This window comes from Alligator sinensis, unplaced genomic scaffold, assembly GCF_000455745.1.
Source record: "Alligator sinensis unplaced genomic scaffold, ASM45574v1 scaffold280_1, whole genome shotgun sequence".
NCBI lineage: Eukaryota > Metazoa > Chordata > Crocodylia > Alligatoridae > Alligator > Alligator sinensis.
The window spans coordinates 305453-328403 of record NW_005841835.1 but is presented as its reverse complement, the minus strand read 5'-3'; the positions used below and the strand labels follow the sequence as shown (position 1 = coordinate 328403).

The 22951-nt window shown below is 50.0% G+C and overlaps 1 protein-coding gene across 5 annotated transcripts in view; it reads left to right on the top strand.

Annotated features, from left to right (window-relative positions):
* The window catches only part of ESRRB (estrogen related receptor beta), a 162700-nt gene extending 142344 nt beyond the window's left edge, over positions 1 to 20356 (top strand). For 4 of the 5 annotated variants that reach the window (XM_025200567.1, XM_006015318.2, XM_006015319.2 and 1 more), the window contains 2 exons: positions 8385 to 8654; positions 15871 to 16115. In XM_025200567.1, coding sequence (XP_025056352.1) covers positions 8385 to 8654; positions 15871 to 16115 — 515 coding nt within the window. Of the gene's footprint in view, positions 1 to 8384; positions 8655 to 15870 lie in introns of all 5 variants that reach the window. The other variant, XM_006015317.2, reaches the window with a different exon arrangement.
* Positions 20357 to 22951: the final 2595 nt, after the last annotated feature.

The following is a 22951-nucleotide window of genomic DNA, read 5'->3' as shown; positions in this document are numbered from 1 at the left end:
TCATATGGAATCTGGCAGCCACCAGCTGGAGTACAGGAGGGGAAGGTGTGTGTGTCCCCGTGCTAGAGGTGACCCAGTAAAGTGCTGGGAAGTAGTGAGGGAATGCAGCTTGGACTCAGCATTGCAGGCACTGGATGCTTCAGTATGAGGCTCTGAACTTGGGAGGTAGGAGAGGTGTGGGGCTGAGTCAATTTCCCAGAGTCTTTCAGGATCAGGTCCATGTAATGATTCCTGGGTGCTGGAGCACAGTGGAGAAGATTTACCCATCTTTCATTTCTGAAGGGTTCTGGGTGCTGTGCTGGAAAACAGCTCCGATGGTGCAGTAATGTTCAATTGCTAGAGAGTCCTGGATGCTATGAAGCAGCAGCTCTGGTGCAGTCATGTTTCACAGCAGGAAAATCCTAGGTGCTATAACGCTAGCGTGGCTGTGCCCTTCCACACACCATTTGTATCAGACTCCTTGGGTTGCATTCCTTTTGGGGCTGTATCTTTGTTGGTCTAAGCAGTAGGGGTGTGTGAAACAGGCCCTATTTAATTTGGATTCAGATTCGGCCCAAATTGGGGACAGTGATTTGATTTGTTGATTCAGATCACGGTCCCCGATTCAATTCGGCTGAATCCAAATCTGAAGATTCAATGCTGATTCAGAGAATCAGCGATTCGGACATCGACACAGCTTTAAATGTTTTTTCTACATACCTTGAGGTACTGGGCACGGCTCATGAGCACTGCGATGCTGGGGTGGATGGAGTGTCCCACAGGAGTGCAGGGCCCCCCCCCAACACGTGCTCAGCAGCAAACCCAGCAGGGGACCAGAAGTACTTCCCGTCTACTTGTGGGTCCACCAGGGAACACGCTGGGGGCCCCCCCACGCCCTCCCAGCTTGGTGATCAGCCCCAGGAGGCACCAGTCGCCGAGCCAGGGGAGAGGTGCGGCGGGGGTGGCCCCCACACGCTCCCCAGCAGACCCGGAAGTGGGCCAAAGGTGCTTCTGGTCCACTTCCAGGTCTGCTGCTGAGCACGCTGGGGACCCCCCCACAAACGCTCCTGTGGGACACTCCATCTGCCCCAGCATAGCAGCACTCATGAGCAGCCTGGTACCTTGAGGTATGTAGAAAAAACATTTAAAGCTGTGTCTATGTCTGAATCTTTCTGAATCTCTCTGAATTGATTCTGAGGGTTCCAGTTCGATTCGGAGAGATTAAAGGATCTCCTGATTTGATTCGAATTCAGAGATTTGGCCATCAAATCGGGCCAAATCTCTGCCGAATTGAATCAATGACCAAAGCTTCGCACAGCCCTACTAAGCAGTGCCTGGCACAGCAGAGCCACAAACCACTTGTCTTTGGTGTAAAGTGATACAAATAAATAACACTGGGGGCTCTCATCCAGATGCTGCTTTCTCCACTCTCACTCCTTTATGCCAAAGCTGCCTACACAAGAAGTCCTCTGACAGGGGGGATCCCCTGGCAGCACACAGTCAACAGGAGGGACCTACTTCTACCTCCCCAGATGAAAGCTGCTGGGTGGAAGTCAGAGCTGTCCTAGATTACTGTAGGGGCTGAAACAGGTCTCAGAGACTACTACCATGTTTGCCAAACACAGCTTGGCCATCCAGTGATCTATCTAGCCACACACTTGTATTTTTTTAGTCACTGAGCTTTATCTAAGAGCGAGCAGTTCATGTTCTACCTGCTACCTCACTCTTGTTTCTTCATTGGTACAAGAGGCAACTTGTGAATGTTCTGTGAATATAGATGACTTCCTATGGCTGTTAATGTTCCCAAATTTATTCAGTACTCTAGAAAGTGAACAAGAACAGAAGAGATGGGTAAGCTGGGGATAGATTCCCTAGTGATCACAGTTGAATGGCAGCCTTGAATTGTTACCAATCAACTTGAGTAAACAGGAGTTTTCCAGCATTTTTACTGTTTCTGGCCCTCACCAAAGATCTCTGCCTGAATTCCCTGGGCCAGGTTTTAAAGGGGGAAAAGGCAGTGCAAACCCAGTCATTCCATGCAAGTCCCATGAAATTCTATTAAAGGCTGTCACTTTAAACAAGATCAGCATCTGGCCTCTTGACTTGGAAATCTCTGGCAGTAACTGACCTTCAAAGGGTAGATCCAAGAAACCCATGTTCCTAGGTCCATCTATTGTACACATACACTTCATTTGTACCAGCAGGCTAGTGGTTTTCCAAGCTATTCTGTAGCGGCCTGCCCTTCGTGCAGATATACAGGAGGGTCCCCACGTTATAATACAATGGCAGTATAGGAAGCAAATCAGATTCTACTCTTACCTGGTGCAGCCCCCCGTGGCAGAGGATGCCTGGGTCCAGCATCTCTCTTTAGGATGGGCTATGGGGTTCAGAACCCTCCCTTTGAGGATAAAGATTGAACACAAGCAGAAGAAATTAATTGCCTTTTTGAGAAATCGGAACCCGGTAGAAACATCAGAAAAAGTAGATTAAAAGTGCATGATGAAAAGTGAATTTAGGGTGCAGAGGTCTCAGGGAGCTGTTTTAGATGCAGCTGGCATTGTGGGGAAAGGATCTGCTCTCTGCCTGGACAAGCAAATGAGGAGCTGAGGACAGGGAGGTCAAACTAGAGGATTTTAAACAGGGAGGGAAGATTGCAGGATGGAAAGTTAGGAACACTAGTGGTGAATTATGAAGTCAGAGATGTGTTCATGGAATTGGGCAGGTCAGGAGACTGATGAGTGAGGCCAAGGGAATCGGGGGAGAGAACTATGTCCAAGTTATGCCAATCCATTTCCAGTTCACTCATGATCTTTAGCAAGTGTTCCTGTGTGCCAGGGTACAACTGTACCCCTTTCACAGATGGGGAACTAAGGCACAGACAAATTAAGTGACTGATCCAGAAACTGAAACAATTGTGTCCTAGGTTAGCACTCAATCCCTGCATGCTACGTCCTTGCTAGCATTAGGTGACAGGCTGATGCATGAGTGGTTTGATTCACAAAATAAGCGATGGTGATGGGGGTGGGGGAGAAAAAATAAACTAGAAACTTTGGAAACCAAAACTATATAGCAGCTCTGCCCAACACAGAGCCCCTCTCTCCCCGAGGGGATAAAACCAGCCACACATGCTGCCAAGGCATCAGGAATCCAGGGGCCTGGAGCCTGATGCCCACAGCTCATCCCAGCACCTTCCCATTCACTCATTCAGGAGTGCTGCATTCAGGAGCAGGGATAAAGGGAGCTGTTTACTAGCTGCCAAAGGTAGGGAGAGAGCAGGGTCGAGACAAAGGAAGAAGCAAGTACCACAGAAAGAATCACAGAGTTAAACATAGAAAGGCATCCACATTGTTAGCTTGCAGTAGGGAGCAGATTTGTTACAAGTCCAGCTGTGAACACAGATCGTTACAGGACAGCCACCTTTGTGGCCAGCCACAGCTGCCCCTCAGAACCATTGGGGGCACAGGACGGGCTCATTTTGCTATCTGGAGAGAAATCTTCAACACTGGGAGATTGTGCGAGGCATCCCTCAGCCAGTGGTGCTGGAACAGATGCTGTGGGACAGATTGAACCCCCCTGGCTGAGGGCTGTCTGCCTCCCTTCGCTCTATTTGGCTAGTATAGGATTTGCAGTTCTGCTCCCTGGTGACTTGGGCTCCTCTTCAGCTGCTCCCTCATTCCCTCCGGCACTCCTCCCCAATGGCTTATCGATTCCTCCCCCCACCCACCTCAGACCTCACACACACACAACACGTGACAGCTGATTGGTATCTGTTAATTAATGTGGCGGGGGGGGGGGGGGGGGGGGGGGGTGTCTCTTCTCTATTCAGCGGCCTGATAAGGGAAATTGGATGTCCAAGGGCTGCCATGCCATTATCACCCCTTGCTTCCCCTGGTAACACAAACACAAAACATGGCGTAGTGATAAATAAATCCCACTAACCCATCCCTCTGCCCTCACTTCCCTGGGCTGAGATAGTGCAGATAGAAAAATGGAACCCACGGCCAGTCAATACAGCAATCACTGGGTCTTTTGTTAATTGCTGACTTGATAACAAGAGAAATCAAATGATCATTCAGGTGGCTGGTTACTTAGACCCAAACAGAGGCCCAAGTGTGTGTGCAGGGAGGGCTGTGGGAATAAAGGGCATCCTGCTAAGCACAGATCACAGCTGGCAGGGCTGGTGACTCACAGACAGGCTGATGAGTTCAGAGGGGGCTGCCCAAGGAGAGAGAGCCAGGGGCGAGGAAAGGAAGGAGGCTGAAAAAGTGGTGGAGAAAAAACTGGGTGGGTTGGCGAGAGAAAGTCTGGGCATGAGTGAAAGAGGAGAGAGAACCCGGCACCAAGGGTTTGGGTGTCCCCCATCCTGCTTACACATACCCAGGGTACTCCAAAGTGTCCTGGGAGACTGGTTGTATGGGCAACTGTCAGGCTTAGGCAGGATTCACCCAAGCTACTGATGCCTCACTACTTATTTGAGCCACTGCAACAGTCCATCATCACCATTCATTTGAGAGCCAGCAGTGGACACACTTTTTTTTGTTTTTCCCCTCCCCTCCCCTTCCCTCCCAGGGCCAGGCAGCAGCTTTCCCTTGTTGCATTATGCTTCTTGAGCAGCTGAGGGCAGTACTCTCTCCGGGCCTCGTTATACCTTACTCTGTAAGCTGAACAAAAGTTAATTGGCTTAGTGTTGTTCAGGTTTGTGCACCAGTCACACTTTAAGGTGAAAAACCACCTCTGACTTTCCTTCACCTGCACAGTGGTGATTTGCCACCAGAGGCTTGGTGAACAGGGGCAGGACTGGCTCACTGCTTGAGCTCCAATGGGCCTGATCCTTTTTTTCTCTAGAGGCACCCCTCTCCCCACCGCCCCCACTCCCCGCCTGTGCTGGCAGCCAGCCAGGCACCATCTGAGCTCTGAAGAGGATCATCCAAGGGGAGCTTGGAGTCCAGCAGCAGCACCGGGGAAAAAAGGCCCAGGCCCCCAGGGTTGAGCTCAGCGGCTGCAGCATGGCAGTCCCCTTGCCTGGCTCACCCAGCAGTGCCCACGGTTGGCAGGCGCCTGAACCTTCAGCTGCCTCCCAAGCCCAGCAGGGATGGGAAGTCCCATCCCTGAACACCCTCCCCCCAGGCACATTCCTGGACTGCTGGGCCTGAGCAATGTGAGCAAGCTCCAGGGCTTTGAGGCTGGCTCTGCCTGGTAGAAGCAGCAGGTTAGAGGCACCTTGCCTGGCTCTGCTGTGCCCTGGAGTCCCACTCAGTCTCAGGAGGGCCCACTGCATCCTGGGATGCTGGAGGATTTCAACTTGGGGTGAGCTGTGGGGAGTGGCCACACCTTAATGGAACAGGAGCAAAGTTAGGTGGACTAGAGATAATCCTGCCCTGGAGTGGTGTAACTTTAAGCCTAATAATGAGTGCTCTAAGCCAGGGCTTGTCAACTGGGGGTATGCGTATCCTCAAGGGTACTTAGAAAGGCTGTAGGGGATATGTGTGGGCAGGCGGGTGGGGATGGAGTGTGCCCTGGGGTGCTGTGGCGGCGTCTTCCCCAGTGCTTTTCCACAGTTTGCCTCTTACCCAGGGGGGAGGAGCACACTGAGTGTGCTGGCCCCACACAGCACACCGCAGTGCCTCTACCTCACCTCAGCTTGCTCTCCTCCACCCCCTTTCCGGAAAGCAGTGAGCGTCTGCGTGGCAGGTGGGAGGGGGAGGGAGTGTGCTTCTGTGCCTGCTCTCAGGACCAGGCCAGGGAGGGCGAGAACAGTGGCACCCCTCTGCGAGCCTCACAGGCACCGCCTGCCTGGCCAGACTGGGGGGGCTCACACGTATAAACCACCGCTGCTATCAACACCCACCACCCTGCACCACTGCCACTGTCATATCTGCACTGCGTTCCCATGGCTGGTTGCACATGCAGCTCTGCAGGCTGCTGACGGGCAGCGTGCAATTGGCTAGGTGCAAGGCACAAGGCCCATCAGCCTGATTCGGTGGCTGAATCTCTGAATTGAATCAGAGGACCCTTTAATCTCTCTGAATCAAATCAGAACCCTCGGAATCAATTCGGAAAGATTTGGTGATTCAGACATAGAGACAGCTTTAAATTTTTTTTCTACATACCTCTAGGTAGCAGATGGCTCGTGAATGCTGCGATGCTGGGGTGCACAGAGCGTCCCACAGAAGCATGGTGGGTCCCTAGCACGCTCAGCAGCAGACTCAGAAGTGGACCATAAGCACTTCCGGTCCATTTCCAGATCCGTTGGGGAGCATACAGGCCTCCCCGCACCCCTCCAGCTCAGTGACTGGTGCCTCCTGGGTCTAGGGGGGGCACCTGGGGTCCTCCTGTGGCTGATCACCGTGAGGCCTCCCACGCTCTCCCCAGTGGACCTGGAAGTGAACCAGAAGTACTTCTGGTTCAGTTCCGGGTTTGCCACCGAGCACATGGAGGCCCCCCCGCTCCTATGAGACGCTTATCCACCCCAGCATCACAGTGTTCACAAGTCACACTGGCACCTCACAGTATGTAGAAAAAACATTTAAAGCTGTCTATGGCCGAATCACTGATTCTCCGAATCAGCATCGAACCTTCAGATTTGGATTCAGCCAAATTGAATCAGGGACAGTGATCTGAATCAACTAATCAAATCACTGTCTCTGATTCAGGCCAAATTCGAATCAAATAGGGTGACCCCACAGAAGCACACACATGCATCCCTATAGTGGCTGCTATGTGCGAGCCCTCCCCCCTCCCGTTTAGCCTCCCTCAGAACCACTGCTACGCGCACCCCCAGGAGGGCATGGGGGGTAGGGCGTGTGCCCCTGTATTTGTGCAGGCTGCCGCTGTGGGCCAGGGCCAGAGCTGTGCTAGGCTCTTCCCAGCAGTGGTGGTTGGGCCATGCTGCACTCGGGCTGGGCAGCAGCAACGCTGGGAAGGAGGTTGTGTGGGTGCTACAGCAAATTCTGGGGTGGCAGCAGCCCCCCCTGTAGCCTTGCTTCCAGCGCCACCACTGCCTGCCCCAAGTGCAGCCCGGGCCAGTCCCCTGCCAGGAAGAGCCCGGCACTGCTCTGGTCCCAGCCCACCCCGCATGCAGATCCGGGGGCATGTCTCCCCACCCCATGCCCTCCCGGGGTGCATGCAGCAATGGGAGCTGCTCCTCACTCTCCCTGTCGCACCGTCCAGATGAGCTGCTTGCAGCTCTATCCTGCAACCGACCCACCCCGGCTGTGCAGTTCCTGCTCCAGCCCCACTCCCTCCCTTACCGCAGGGGCCTCAATCTGTCTGTCCCCGTCCCCCCACCAACCCTTTAAAAACAAGAAAAAAAATAAGGGGTACAGGAGTTGTAATTTTGACTCAGAAGGGGTACACTTATTTAAAAAGGTTGAAAGCCCCTGCTTTAAGCCACTTAACAAATGTTAATGTACAGCCAGCTCAGGGGTTAAGAGCTCCAGAAACTGCCTGAAATTAGTGTTCAATGAGGCTCTCCAACACCCTTTTCTCCTCCCCTCCCTTTCCCTCTCCTTCCCCCTCCCCCCCCCCCCCTTGTATTTTAGGCAGTGGAGCACAAAGTGCCCTTCAGGCTAATTCTCTTATTACTTGGGGTTCCCTTCTTTTAGTGCAATGGTGCTTTGGGCTTCCCAGCTTCCACTGCTGCTTCTGTACTAAAGGAGTGTCTGTCTCTGTTTCTAGAAGCTCTCTCCTCATACAGTAGTTCTGTGCAGAGACCTAAGGCTTCACTTGCTTTGGCCTTACTGCCATGCCTGTTTGTATTTTAGGGGCTGCAGCAGCATGCAGATCATGGCCTGATGGGGGGGGGGGGGGGGGGGGAGGGAGGGTGTTTGAAGGGCGGGGATATTGAGCCTGGCAGGTGAGAATGGATAGCTGTAAATCGTGTTTTCAACTACATTTAAGTCAGTTCCTCTGGCTGGAAGACATATTTGCCCCCAAACCAGGATTCCTGAGGTAGCATTTAGACCACAGTGAGCTTGGACTGCAGACCACAACTCCTCCTTCTGCTCCAGTAGAAGCCCCATGATGCCCTGCTCCCACTCTCTCCTCTCCATCGTTTTACCAGGCTGGGCAAGGGTAGTCATGCTCCTGGCTGAGGTGGGGAGCAAATTGTCTGCAGTATAGATAACACTGCTGGAAGAGCAGGGGGAAATGCACCAGCAGGCAGTGCTGTGGGAGGAAGAGGAGCAAGGAATGGCATGTATGCTACTGGTGGTGCATGAGCATTGGGCTGCCAGGGAGCAGAGGCAAGAGGAAAGCAAATCCCAGACTGGAAACAGAAAAGTGGCAAGTGCTATCAGTATCGGATGCTGTGACAGTGGAGAAGGGGGATGAGTGGTTGGGTCTCAGGTGGCAGAGAGCCTTTGCAGCCCTTCGCAGTCTAACCCAGCTTGTCATTTCCCTGCCAGGTTTCTCTAATCTCTCCCTGGGGGACCAGATGAGCCTGCTGCAGAGTGCCTGGATGGAGATCCTCATCCTGGGCATTGTGTACCGCTCACTGCCCTACGAGGACAAGCTGGTCTACGCTGAGGATTACATCATGGATGAAGAGCACTCCCGCCTGACAGGGCTGCTAGAGCTGTACCTGGCCATCCTGCAGCTGGTGCGCCGGTACAAGAAACTCAAGGTGGAGAAGGAGGAGTTTGTCACTCTCAAGGCCCTGGCCCTTGCCAACTCAGGTAAAGTCATGGCTGGAGAGGCCACCAAGGCTCAGAAGTGTTTGGCACTCGCCAGTGCTGAGGAAGTCATGATTCTGGGATGTCTTTGGGGAGTCTGGGTACATCTACACTACATATAACCCCAGTACATCCAGGGAGAGCTTCATCCCTCATCCACCTGCTTCTGCTCTCTCACACACCAGACCCAGCAATGTGGTAGTGAAATCACTCCAGGGTTACCCCTACAGTCATTCTTGATCTCCCTGTATCTGCTGCATCTGAGAGCAGCTGTGGGCATGTCCCTGAAAAAGTGGGGCTTTGCCATGTTTCCAGGTTTGGCATGTGCAAGTGAAGCAAGCTTGGAATAAAGTCCCAGCAGTACTGGGGCTGTGGGGCAAACACACCTCTGGGAACAAGGTAGTGGGACTGGAGGCGATGAGTTGGCTAGTGCAAACAGATCTGTTATGCATCAGTTCTCCCTTGCTGTTTGCTACAAAGCATTTAGTGCCCTGTAGAAGTAAGGGCCCGGCTGACTTTTGGGTCTGGAAATGCGTTCCATACCCCATTATCTCTCAGAACAGAGCCTTGGATAAAGAGGATGGAGTGTCTGGGAGTGGTGGAGTTGAGATAGCATGTGAGCAGTCTCCTCTTTTCTGCCTCCCACCTCCATTCAGGCCCTGGGTTAGGGGGAGTCAGCTGCCTTTTGGAGACTGATGAACAGTCTAGAGCAGTTTTCCCCACTAGTGTGTTGGTTCCAGCCAATCTCAGGTCAATGGGACAGGTTGGCTCTGGGGTTTGAGGAATGCTGACAGCGTTCTGAGTTTACTCTAAGGCCTAGTGTGAATCTGGCTTGGGGGAATGATGACTGGTAAAGTCAAACTGAGACACCACCAGGTTTTAAACCTCACAAAAGGTGTGGGGGGCTGAAGTTCAGTCCCATTTCTAGTAGAGAGTGACTCATTATCATTTGGCAGCTGTTTCCTGGCCAGTGTGAAATGAAGAGAGGGTCTTGATCTCCTTCCCAGTAGGCACAAGCTCACAGCACCAAAGCCATCGCCACAATAGATGCCTAAATGGGTCTCGGAGACTGAACTCTTTAAGTGCAAAAAGGGAACTGGAGATGTCTTCAAGACAAGGCATATGTGCCACTGGCAAAGATGAGGAAGAGAGAGCCTACCCCACCCTGCCCCTGTTCAAACCAGCATCTCCCAAGCTAGCACCTTTCACCAGTGCCAATATTAATTTAAAAGATAGCAGCACTATTTAGAGCTAGAAGAATACCTGGGATGCTTCTGCGAGAGCTTGTCCTAAATAAAAGGGATCTGGGGAGCTATATTGGTACTGCACATGTAGCTAAGAAAGTCTTGCCTCACAAAGCAATCCAACCAGGAAAAGTCAGAACTGGAGATAAAGACTGCAAGGTGAAGAGCTTCCTGCCTCAGCCTAGTTTCATAGAGTTTAAGACCACAAAGAACCACTAGGGACAGACTTCTGTTCCATTTGGGCACCTGAGTGGCAGTTTTGTAGCTGTACAATGTAGCAGTTCTATTCCCCTTACAGTGTGGATGTGGAAATATGTGTGCCTAAGGCATGGGAAAAGCCCTGCCAGGGTGAAGATCCTCCCCTGTTTTCAGTTTGATAGCAAAGAGGTTAGGGCACTTGTTCAGGAAACTGGAAATCTTCATTCAAGGCCCCTTGTTGGCCAGATGAAGTTTGAAATTGTACCTATGACTTTCCAGCCCAGGGTGCCAACCATCATGTCACAGACTGGGTACTGTCCAGACCATTCTTAAGAGCTCCTTTTGAAGCCGATCCACTGCTCCTTGCATTTAATAGTTATTAGATAAAATGAACAAGAAAAAATTAAGAAGCTTCTGCCCTGTTAGGAATAAGGGCTCAAGCTAGAACCCTAGACCTGTTCTCCAGTTAGTATCCATCTCAAGGAGCTACACACCCTCTGGCTTGTTTTTCTGCCTCCTGGTCCAACATATCGCCTTTTTTTGGTTGCCCAGAAAGCCAACTTTGAAAGGAGCATTGGAGAGTTAGCTGGAAAATACTTGATTTGTGTCCTGGTGTCTAAAGCACTGTGCTAGAAAGTCAGAGAAATGCAGGTTCACGCCCCCTGGGCAAAGTGCGTCCTGAAACCTCAGGTTTCCAGGTTAAGTGCAGTAGCTTGTCAGGCCAAAAAGGTATCTAGACTTGAAGACAGAAGGAGATGAACAGCACCTCCCTGCCCTTGCTAATTTATTCCACTGGTTAATTACCTTCTCTCAAAAATAGGTATAGGAGCCCTTACTAATAGGAATGTACCTGAATTCCTGTTGAACTGCTCATCTGTTTTGGCCCCTCTCTCCTTTGCAGGATCCTTTGCTCCTTCATTTGTAAGCTGTTGCATTGATTCAGCATTACAATGCATGTTAAGAGGTCTGGCTTACCAAGTGATCCAGATCAGACTCTGTCATGGCCCTGCCATGCCCTCACCATTAGTCACCACTCTCCCACTGCATCTTAGCCATATATCTTATTTGTAGTGATTTTTTTTTTAAATTTACTTCCCAATCATTGAAAAATGTTGACCTATGTCAGGTCTACTACTGATCTCTGCAGAACCCCTATAGCACACCCCCAGTCAGTGACATTTCCATTGACAGCTGCTTTGAGAGCTGTCAGTTAGCCAATTTAAATCAATGCATGTCAACTCTATTGATAGCCCCTAGTGCTAATTTTTTAAAATCAGAATGGCATGTAGGACTAAATCAAACATCTTACAAAAGCTGAAGTCTATTGCACTGATGCAATTATCTTTATCCACTGGTTTTGTAATCTCACCAAAGAATGAAATTAGCTTTGTCTGGCAAGTCAACACCTAACAGCACCTAAAAACCATGCTGATTGACATTAATTATATTTCCAACATTTAATTCTTAATAAAAGCCTGAATCAGCTTTTCCATTATTTTGCCCAGGCTTGCTATCAGGCTGGCCTGTCAATTAACTACCCCTTTTTCTGAAACCTGGCATATTCACACTTTTCCAGTCTTAAGACAGTTCCCTGGCATTTTAAAATTTCATTAAAAATTAACATCAGTAGGTAAAATCTCTTTGCCAGTTCTTTTAGAACTCTTGGGGCAAGTTAGCTGATAACTGACATTAATATGGTTATCTGTAGGAGATGTTGTCCATCATCAGTCTCAGATGATAATGCACTGGAAAGTACTTCACCATCCTCATGTGGTACAAATAAGTCTATCATCACTTCCAAATATAGACAAGCAACTAGTGCACTTGTGCCTTGTTACTGATGTTACCATCTCCATATAGTAATAGGTATGTACCCCCAGGGACTAGTTGAGTATCCCCAGAAACTCCCAGAAATAGGACTTCTATTGTGACTTTGAAAAATTGGGTCCAAGCTAGTTGCCAGTCTCTCCTCCCTCACCCATTCCCATGGGGGTCACGCAGCTACATCACTGAAGGGACATAGAATACTGCTGCCTGCCACCATGTCAACATAGTTATGCTGTTTTGGTTTGGGGGAGAGATATGGGACTGTGTTTGTACAGCATCATGCCTGGGCCAATTAGCTTGGTCTCTCTGCAGAGCTAAGTTTAGCACAATGTTGTGGCCTGGTAAGGCTGCTACTCTTACCAAAATCAGTAGTGTAGACTTCTTTCTGTCTTCGGAGCTGCCTGGACAACCCTGGCATTTGCTCCTGAGAAGTAGGTGGCTTTCCTTCTACAACTTCTAGATTTTCTTTTGTTTATAATGTATTTAAGAAACTCCTCCTTATTGTCCTTCGCTGTGCCTGCTATGGATTTTTCCCTGATGTCCTTCACTTCCATTATTGATTTTCAGCACTTCACAACTTTTGCTTTATATAAATCGCCATCTCTTCTCCCTGTCTCCATTTGTTATATATTGCTTTTTTATTTCTAATTACTGTCTTTGCTTTGCCTCTGAACCAGGGTGGGCTTTTAGCCAAAGTTGTCCTCTTTCTTAATTATGGGACCATGGCTTTTTGGCCATCTAATAAACTCTTCTTGCAGAACCAGTCTCCAACCTACAAGGAAGGTCACTGGCTTGTGAAGGGAACAGAGACCTGAGCAGTGATGGGGACAAAGTTACAGCCACAGTCCCCACACTGACAAACTGGCATACTAAAGGGTGAATATTGTGGGATAGCACCAGAAGCACCTCAAGAGAAACTACTCTAAGCAGGGGCACAGACACTTTGGTCTCTTAGTGCTACCTGAGTTCTTTACAGTAGTGACTGAGCGCTTAATGTTAGTTGGGGCTCCCCATGCTCACTGAGCCATGTCCTGGCTGAGGCACTATCAGGCAGCCCCTGGGCCAGGACATATTGGAGCTGACAATCTGTAATGGGAGTGGAAAGAAAGTGAAGAATGACCGAGACATCTGACAGTTAAACTGAATGACTTGCAAGCTGCTGTGTGGTTCTGCTCTGTGAATCACAGAAAGCAAGAAAAGGGTTGGAAAATGCTGGGCCAGATCCTGCTCTCAGCTAGCACGTGCAACCCCTTTGAATTTTTTGGGGTGGCCTGGCCCAGTTAGGAGCAGAACTTGGTCCACTTGATTGAAGAACCCTTTATAGCCCTGGTATTTTTTGCATTGGTGAGTGCCCCCTTTTTCCTGTAATTAAAACCTCTCGTGATGCAGGCACCCTCAGAGGCTGGGTTAACGTTGTACAGGCAACTCCAAGTCTGGCATTTAGCCTGCATGTGCTCCCAGTGTAGGTTGGCTTCTTTAATACATATCTAGGAAGGCCCCAATTTCCCACAGGTTATGGGCATACCAGTGCAAAAGAGAACCAAAAACAATGGGTTAGCTCATACCTTGTCTGAGGAGTTGAGTATGGACAGAGCCATGCTGGAAAGTACTATACATTCCCAGACCCCTAGCTGTTCGCCAACTCCTTCTGAATGTTGTGAAACATCAGGGAAGCACTTAGAAGAATGCAGGGGATTTTGCTTGTACATCAAGAAGAGTGAAGACCATTATCTCCCAGCTCTTTCATGTCCAGACTGCTGGCATATCCTGAACCCCCAGTTACCTCTTGGTGCTATACTGAACAGGCTACAGCAGGGCTGCCCACTTCTAAGTGGCTACAGGTCACGTGCCTCATGGGCTGCACCAGCAGGGATGGCATGCCACTGGGCTGCATGCAGCAGCTGCCAGTTGGATAGCCCTGTGCTACAATGTAAGCCATCACTACCCACTCCACCTGGACCTGTGAATTGGCCTAAGCCTTTGCCTTCAGGGCCACATGCTATATTCAACAGGGGCCATCTCTTCCTGTCCCTAATCTTGTCCCTTTGCCATTTATTCTCTATGTTCCCCTCCCCTGAAGACAGGACCACAGTGCTGAGGTGGTTTGATCAGAGAGCCAGAGCAAGGGGTGAGCTATGCAGAAGTGTCTGTGATTGGGAAACACATGGAGCCCTGCTTATGGGGGATGTGATGGGTCAGCTCCCACTTAATACCTTGTGTCAGATGGAAAAGGGGGGAGAAACAACAGGCCCTGCCTGCAGCTACTTTTTTGACAGGCTGGCTGTCTGTTATGCTCTGGCCATGATGCCAGGGGCTCTGGAGAGGGTTTGTGGGAGTGAATTGTGACTTCCATGCCATAGCCCCCTGTGGGACATGGCCAGGCAGCCTCCCTCCACCCTGACACTCTGACAGCTGTAAAAATTCATAGCCATTGATTTTGTAATTAACAGTTTATCAATGCCATCGACACCAGCTCACTGATGGATTGCAAGGAAATTAATCCTGCAACGTTATTTTATTTTTTGCAGTCAGCTGCCAATTGAGAGCCCCAATCAGCACAAAGGGGGCTGGGCATTTTTTGGGGGGTGGAGGGAAGTAGGTTTGAGCTGGGTCTTTATTTCCCAGTTCTTTTTCTCTGTGTTTGAAGTTATTATGTGCCCTAAGGTCTCCTCTCCTTTGAAGTCAGGTGACAAGAGACAAGTAGCACAAGGGACACTGCTAGCCTGCTTCTCTGATGCACTGGCAAAACCACTCTAAAGAGCAGAGTTACCCTGCCCCCTCCTGACACGTGGAAACATGACAAGGGGCCCTGTACTTCCAGTGCCATGCTGCATCGTGTGTGTGTCTTGGATCAGTCCAGGCCACCAAAGACGGGGAATTGTGATGCTGGGAGGCACATTCAAGGTGGTGGGTAGATATTAATGGGGATTCTTTTAAATAGGTAGACTTCTCCATTTCTTTTGGATTCACTGCACCAAGGCAGGAGTTTTTAATGATGGGTTTGATATACAGTAAAGGCCTCCAAGCAGTGGCAGGGAAGGGAGTAAAGAGAGGAGAGGCTCCTGACTCCAGGGAAGGGACAAGCAAGATACTGCTGTGCGTCTGCCCTGGGCCAGCTCTTCCAATCTGCCCCCCTCCCATTGTGTTGCCACCTCTGTCTGTCAGCATGGCGTCTCCTGGGGAATTAGGTATCTTAAGTTCTTCCCAGGCCTCCCAGCCACTGCTCTCAGCTCTGGGCCAACAGTGGCTGTTTTACCAGCTGGCAACACTTGAGATGATATGAATGCCTCCTGAGCATTGTTTGTGGCAAACCACGAGATCGGACTGTATAAAGTGAGGAAGGCCCTATTCTGAGCCTCCCCTGCTGAGAACCTGGTGGAGAAGTGGAAAATCACCCAAAAGACAAGAGCAGAAAACTTCCTGAGCAGCTTCTGCACATGCACATATATCACACATGACATCCTGGGCATGACCTCTGAGCATGCACATCACCCACACCCTGCACAGCCACACAGCATGCAGCTAGCTCATAGGTGCTAGAGCTGCTGTTTATGCAAAATCACTCCCAAGTGCTAGCACCAGCAGCAGCCCCTTGCTGCTCTTGACTCTCCCCATTGGGGTTAGAGGGTGGGTAGACCTACCAGCAGCCAAGTACCCAGCCCAGCCCCAAGCCAACCTCATCTGCATGCACTTGTCAAAATGGCTGTGCTGGAGTGTACCCTATCTGCCGCTCTTTTGGAACCTGCTGTTCCCCTGAGTGGTGGCTGGCACAAGGTTCAGCACTGGAGGCACATGCTCATCCCTCACACACATGGCCTGAAGCTTTCCTACCAGTGAGGTGCTTTCCAGAAGCTGCAGTGTCAATTTACAATCTTAGATTCAAATGAAGGCCTTTCCCAGCCCATTAGCTGACTGGCTGTCTCTGCTCTCCCCTCCCTCAACCTCCACAGATTCCATGCACATAGAGGACATGGAGGCAGTGCAGAAACTCCAGGACCTTCTCCATGAAGCCCTGCAGGACTACGAGCTGAGTCAGCGCAATGAGGAGCCGCGGCGAGCGGGCAAGCTGCTGCTGACCTTGCCCCTCCTGCGGCAGACAGCCGCCAAGGCCGTGCAGCACTTCTACAGCATCAAACTGCAGGGCAAGGTCCCCATGCATAAACTCTTCTTAGAAATGCTAGAGGCAAAGGTCTGACAGCCCCAGTGCCAGCCCACAGCGGCCGGGGAACAAACTAGAACCAGACACGGAGCAATCCAAAACAGCAGCAGCAGCCGCCACCGGCTTTTATCTCCAGTCATTTATTATGGAAGAATTATTTAATGTCTCTGTCGGCTTGGCTGCAGAATCTCATGTACAGAGGGGGAAACTCTTTTAATCAGTCACCCATGTCTCTTTTTTGTTTTCTCGGTGGGAAACACCAGAGCACGCTCTTGCACTTGCGGAGGAGGCCAGATGGAAGCAGCGATGCTCTCTGCACTATCCAGAGCCGCCTGCTCCCCAGTTCCCTCCACCAGCTCCAGAGGAGGAGGGAAGCAGGGAATGAGGAAGAATAGAGCCACTATAAGCTTTGCTGGTGTTGGGGGGGCGGGGAGGCAGAGAGAGAGAGCGCGTGAACAAGCAAGTGAGCGAGGGGCACCGTGGGTCCTGCTACTTGTCACCTGCCAGCTGCCAGGACCATGCGGCACGTGTTTCTTTAGAGAAGAGCATTATAGGACCTCTTCACCTCAAAATGTCTGCCTCCTGCACTCCCCTAGCTCCACCTAACACTTGTACATAGAGGCCCCACTTCTTACTGGGAAAGTTGCTCCTAACCATGTAAGATATTCTGCAACCTTGTACAGTGTGTCATTCTGCCTGCCTGCTACCCACCCCCACACAGTCCCCACAGGCTAGTGAAGTGTCAGGACCTGTCCCGAGAAAACAAGTCTCCGTCTACAGTGGGAACAAGCCTGACATTCTGCTTCAGTGCTGGCATCACCTGATAATCTCTGCATTGTCTCATATGTGGTGCTATTTAAACTCCTTCTGCACTTTTCACCCCATAGTGTCTCAAGTCTGCCTCAGCTCAGAAACTAGCTCTCTGCTACTCACATAGGTGCTTGTGCTAGAGCATGTGGCAACTGGGCCCAAATACAAACATGCTTCCCCCCCCTACCAAAAAAACACCACACCTGGGCATGCCTTCACCTTTCTTTGAACATGGGACATTTGCTTTCACACAACTCCAGGCTAGTGGAGACAAAGAGAATTGTTTGCCAGAGAAAGTGATCTCCATGCCTGGGAGCCTGCTGTTGGGTACCAAATAAAAAAAAAAACCCAATACAACTGAAATGGAGGTGTTCATACCTTAGTAACTACATCCCATCTACCATCTCCCTTGCTCAGAATTCCTGAGTCACTGCATACTTCCCGACGTGGGGCCAGCTCCAGCAGTTTATTCCTTTAATGAAATGTTGATTGGGAGAGATTATGCTTGTGGTCAAAGGGTCCCCTATTCCCCACTAGTTTGCTGTGGCTGGCCCTTGTCCATCAGCTGATTTAGGTAGGAACTATTGTGGCTGTGGAGAAATTTGGGTGGCTAAGAACACTTGAGATGGATAGTCAAGGACTTCCTTGTCTACATCTCTTGTTCAAAGCCTGCCTGAGTTAGTGATAGCAGAAAATCATCATCTGTTGGCTGCTCACTAGCGTGGGCAGGGAATATTTCAATTCAGTTCTACCCTAAAATCTAGCTGGCACTAACTGCCCCCATTGCTGGCAGACCCAGGAGAGAGAGTATGAGCTGAGTGGGCCATGGTCCCAAAAGAGGGAGACAGCAGACAGTGCATTAAGCTCACTCGCCACTGGAGAAGGTGTCACTGCCCAGGCCTCTTCACTCAGGATGCAGTTACAGTATATCTTGTGGCACATCATAGCATTACCCATGCTCACTTGGGCACCACAAATACATTAGCTGTACTAGCACTGTGCTCCCTTTTTCTCAGCAGAGTATGTTAGACCCCAACAAGTGGCTAGATTGCCTCTGGTCCCTGATCTAGTTCTGCAGTATGCCCTGGTGCTGCTCCTTCAGCCTGTTTACCCAGTGCTACACTCAGAAACGGGAGGGAGATCCCTGGGATTGCACACTTTAGAAAACACATAGAACTAAGCACTGGAGCCAGGAGCCACTTGGAAAATGTGACAGGTCCTGCACTCCCTTCCCCAGGACAGAGAGCCGACAACAGCCTTGTGCTTTGAACAAACTCCTGTGCTAAGCACCACGTTTCCTCCCAGAGGCTTCTGCGGAGCAAAATTTCTAATTGTGTGAAGCACTCAGGCATCTCCCCATGATGGAGAGGGCACTTGGCCATGTGTGTTGTCACTGTGTAGCCATCTCCAACTGCATACTTTACCTTGGCAAGTGTTTCTGTCTGTTTGGCATAAGTACTTTTACTATTGTACCAGGCTGAGCTGTGGCCAATACACTGGGTTCTCTTCCATGCCAAGTTCCCTCCACCTCCTTCTGGCAACAGCATTGCGCGCCATTCTCAGTCATTAGTCTTGCTTCTTTTCTGTACAAAGTTAACTGTTGAGAACCTGACTGTGATGGCCAGAGAAGAAGCTATAACCATCGCTGGTCTCAACTTCAGGTCCCTGAAAAAGGTGCAATTTTACTTGTATTTGTAAAAGGGACTCTTCCTATTCTGCTAGCACTGGGATTATTTCTGAATAAAAAAAGGCTAAACCCAAATGAAAAAAAAAAAAGAAGGTCGGGAGAGAAGGTGCTAAGTCTAGCTCCCATCCCACCGCAGCTTGTTCAGACTATGACTAGATTACAGAGGGGATTCTTGTCTTGATGGGGGACTGTAGAGATACTGGAGTGGTAATGGCAGAAAGCATCATCACACGCCCCTCCTCCCAAAAATGTACCACCAGTGGAGCTAGTCAGAACATGAAGGTGTTTCGCTGTAAATACTCTTCTCAGAGAAAAGCTTCAAGACCCTGGTTCTCCATGACCGCTGAAGACCTTACCTCCCCAGAGGTACACTCACAGCTCATACAGCTGTTGTGGCAAGCAATGAAAGCATCTCAGCAGACTGGGAAATCAGTGTCTTAGCAAGCACCCCCCCCACCTTTTTTTTTTATTTTAATACAGGAAAAGGGGATGTGAACTTCCCCTGGGATTTGTGAAGGGAACACAGGCATGGAATTCACCCTAAAAGCCCCCCACAGTTTTACCTAAGAAACAAGGTCTGGGCTCTTTGGCCACAGTGGTATTCAGAGGCAGCATACCCCTGGGATTATTGTACTGCCACTATACTAGAGCTTAGATTCAATGAGGGTGGGTGCTCAAAAATAGAGACTAGAACCTGGCTTTATGGACCCTGTCATGCTCCAGCTCTCTCAATGCACTTTGAAATAGGTTGTAGGGCTGCAGCAACTGTTAAAGCCATTGCATGCTCAGCAGTCTCACTCGCACATGATCTGGGATTCAAGAATTCAGATGTTAAATAGGAATCTAGGACAGATACCCTTAGATCCCTGTAGGGAATCTCTACCTAGCATCCAAGTCGCAAAGCCAGTCCTGTACCATTGTAACTTCACATGTGTAAGAGAAGCTTGACCCTGGCTTGCTCCTGGGTACTAAACATATGTAGTAACTGTAAAACAAGACTCAGAAGTAATAAGCTGGAAGCCTGAGTCCACCAGTCATGCTTGTGGGAGCTGTATTACTGCTCCCACTCATACAGCAAAAGTTTGTGTGCACAGGTAACAGAAACCCAAGCACCTGCCAGATACTACAAAAGCAAAGCAGCTCTCCCCAAGAGGCTCTGACGAGCCAGCTTCTCTTATTTGGCCACATTCCTTTAGGTTTCTGGCTTCTAAGCAAAATACATTTCACAGGGATCATTTAAGGTAACTGGTGCAATGACACATAGATTTATGTTTGGAGCAAAATTATGAAGTGACAGAAGAAACATTGAACCACAACCTCATATTAGTAGTCAGGATAAATAGGGGGTGTTACTATCTCGTCATAACCTAACTAAGGCATAATTGTTTTTAACTATTACAAACATATTTTAAAAATCATGCTGCAGAAGTGTAAGCACTAAGCAGCGATTAAAGGAAATGGCACTGAGAAAGACCGGAGAATGTAACTGGTTGGAATTTTTCCTCAACCAGAGTTGAGAAAAAAAAAAGAGCTTCCCCTTGTATCCACAAGCTACAAACCAATCACATGGTGCAAGGCCACCTGTTCTTGTGGCTGGATTATATGGGGAAACCAGAGAGCTAGCAAAGCTGTGAGAAGGATGCAGGGAGTTCTAGTCAGACAGTGAAATAAACCGTATCTACTCAACTATTATCTGCTCCTTAAAACAAAAGGAACCTGTTAAATAAATCGGTTGTATTCTTGTGGTACAGGTCATTTCAAACAAAACAAGAAATAAAAAACACAGATATGTACAAATGAAGCTAGCCCAGGTGACTTTTTTGGGGGGGGGGCGATTATGAACTTTCTCATGCCCTATATGGGGGTTGTGTTGTGCTGTGCTCGTGGCATCAGTCTCTTGTTAACAGGTAAATGCATGTGGCAGTGCTCAGGTTAAAGTCAGTAAGAGGGGGATGCATGCACTTGAGCTGGCACCTATCACAGCCCTGGTCAGTCTTGCCTGTTGCACTTTGTTCCTCTATCCCAAGCTCCACTTTTGTAAGAAATTAAAATAAGTAAGTGATGAAAAGCTTGAAGCTGTTCCAGTGAAACCCAGCAGCGCTCATCAGAAATGACATCACTGGCTGAAGCCCAGCAGTGACAGAAAGAATGATGCATGTTGCAGAGCAGCTGCAAGTTGCCTACAAAATGGGTGAGTAGCAAAGTGATGCAACTCACACTGAGGCAGATGTACACAGCCAGTCTAACTCAGGGCTGTCCAATTGGTGGCCTAAGGGCTGCCTGTGGTCCATGAGGAGTTAAGTTGTGGCTGCTGCTCCCCTCATCATTCCAGCTGCAAAAACAGCTGGAGTCTCCAGGTTTCCCCACTCCCCTCCAGCTTCTTTTGCTTGCCCCCACCCCCAGGGGGCAGGGCAGTGCAGTGTGGGTGGCCAAGGGTGAGCCAGGGGCCACATGGGCACAAAGTGGAGGGAGTGGAGTGGGGAGAGGAGGGAGCATCCACGTGGCATGAACCCTGCGGGAGAAGGGTGCTATTTATGGCTTGCTTGGGTGCAGCTTGCAAGTATGTGGCCCTTGTGGATTTGGCCCATGGGGTGTTCGGCCCTTGGTTGTGTAGCTGTTGGACAGCCCTGATCCAACTAATATGCTAGAAAGATGGAGGAATTTTAGTGCAGTGATTTAGGCACAAAACTGAGAATCAAGAGCTCCAGTGGTTCTAACATTGACCCAAGGCAAGTCATAGTTTCATAGTAGGTAGGGTCAGAAGGGACCTAAGCAGATCATCAAGTCTGCCCCCCTGCCATGGCAGGAAAGAGTACTGGGGCCAAATGACCCCGGCTAGGTGTCTATGTAGCCTCCTTTTGAAGACCCCCAGGGTAGGAGCAAGCACCACTTCCCTTGGAAGTTGGTTACAGATCCTAACCACTCTGACTGTGAAGTAGTGCCTCCTGATATCTAGCTTGAATCTCCTCTCCTTCAACTAATGGCCGTTATTCCTAGTTACTCCTGGTAGTGCTCAAGGGAACAGGGACTCTCCTGTTTTCTGCTGGTCCCCCTGGTAAGTTTATAGACGGCCACCAGATCCCCTCTCGGCCTTCTCTTGTGGAGGCTGAACAGGTTCAGGTCCTGTAGCCTCTCCTCATAGGGCCTGCCCTGCTGACCCCTGATCATGCGAGTGGCCCTCCTTTGGACCCTTTCAATGCTATCCACATCCCTCCTGAAGTGTGGCACCCAGAACTGGATGCAGTACTCCAATGTCCACTCATCTGTTTTAGCCATTCATACAGAAAGCTTCACACATCTAGGCTGGGACACTTGACTTTAGCTTTTGGGTTGCCCATCTGTAAGGCTGTGTAAGGATATCTTGCCTCCTTGGGGCACCCCTCATTTATCTGTGTGTCATGACCCAAAAGGCATGATTGTGTGTGCGCTTCGGCACCAGAATTATCCCCGCCAAGTTGCAGAGCATTGCACGGGAGTGTTTCCTGTTGCAGAGGAAACCCCGGTGCAGGGACGAGTTTCCCGCCTTTTCTGCAACTTCTTTTGCAGAGTGCATTGCTCATGTTGCAAGAGGAACGCACGGTGCAAAAGAGTTCCCACCACCGGTATGCAAATTCGTTCCCCGTGATTGGCTAGTGCTAAATTATTCACACGTGGCGGCTAACGATTGGCCTGTTAGCCGTATAAGAGGCTTGAGCAGTTTCCGCCCAAGCCGAAGAGGACTCCACATCCATCTCGCGGGGACTCTGGGTACACGGCAGGGTAATAGAAACCCTGTGTGAGATCCAGAGGAGCTTGGCGGCCTGATCCACCGACCACCTCTTCCCGTCTTCGAGCGCGACTTTTATAAGACGTATCTACGATTTCTATTTTGGTGGCGCGTTCACCCAGAGCATCCGGAGCTCTGCACCGTGGAGCCTAGCAACCTCCACGAGACCGTCTGTGTTGTCTGTCTGTAACTGCAACTCAATCAAGTTTTCCAGCCTACACCACTGCCATCTCGGTGTAAGTAAACAATCTTTAAACCTACCGATACGCGTTTGTGCCTAATTCCAGCTCGACGGCCTTCCCTCTCCGACCCGGCGTGCCCGGGCTGCTGGCCACAGCCCGCGTGCAGCACGGAAAAGGGCTCAGGTCGCTTCCGGCCCGCACACTGTGTTGTATACTACCCTCCATGTATATGTTCCCAAGACCTCCATGTTGAAAAAAAGATTGACCATAGTATCCCCTGGGAATTTGTACCTTGACCAAACTAAAACACTAACAGACTTTTTTTTTTTCCTTAGGCAGAAGGCAGGGAAGGGGGGTCCCCTATGACTTAGCTATAGTACCATACAGAGAGCTTCATGAAAAAGGCTAGGCCTTCTATTGGAAAGCT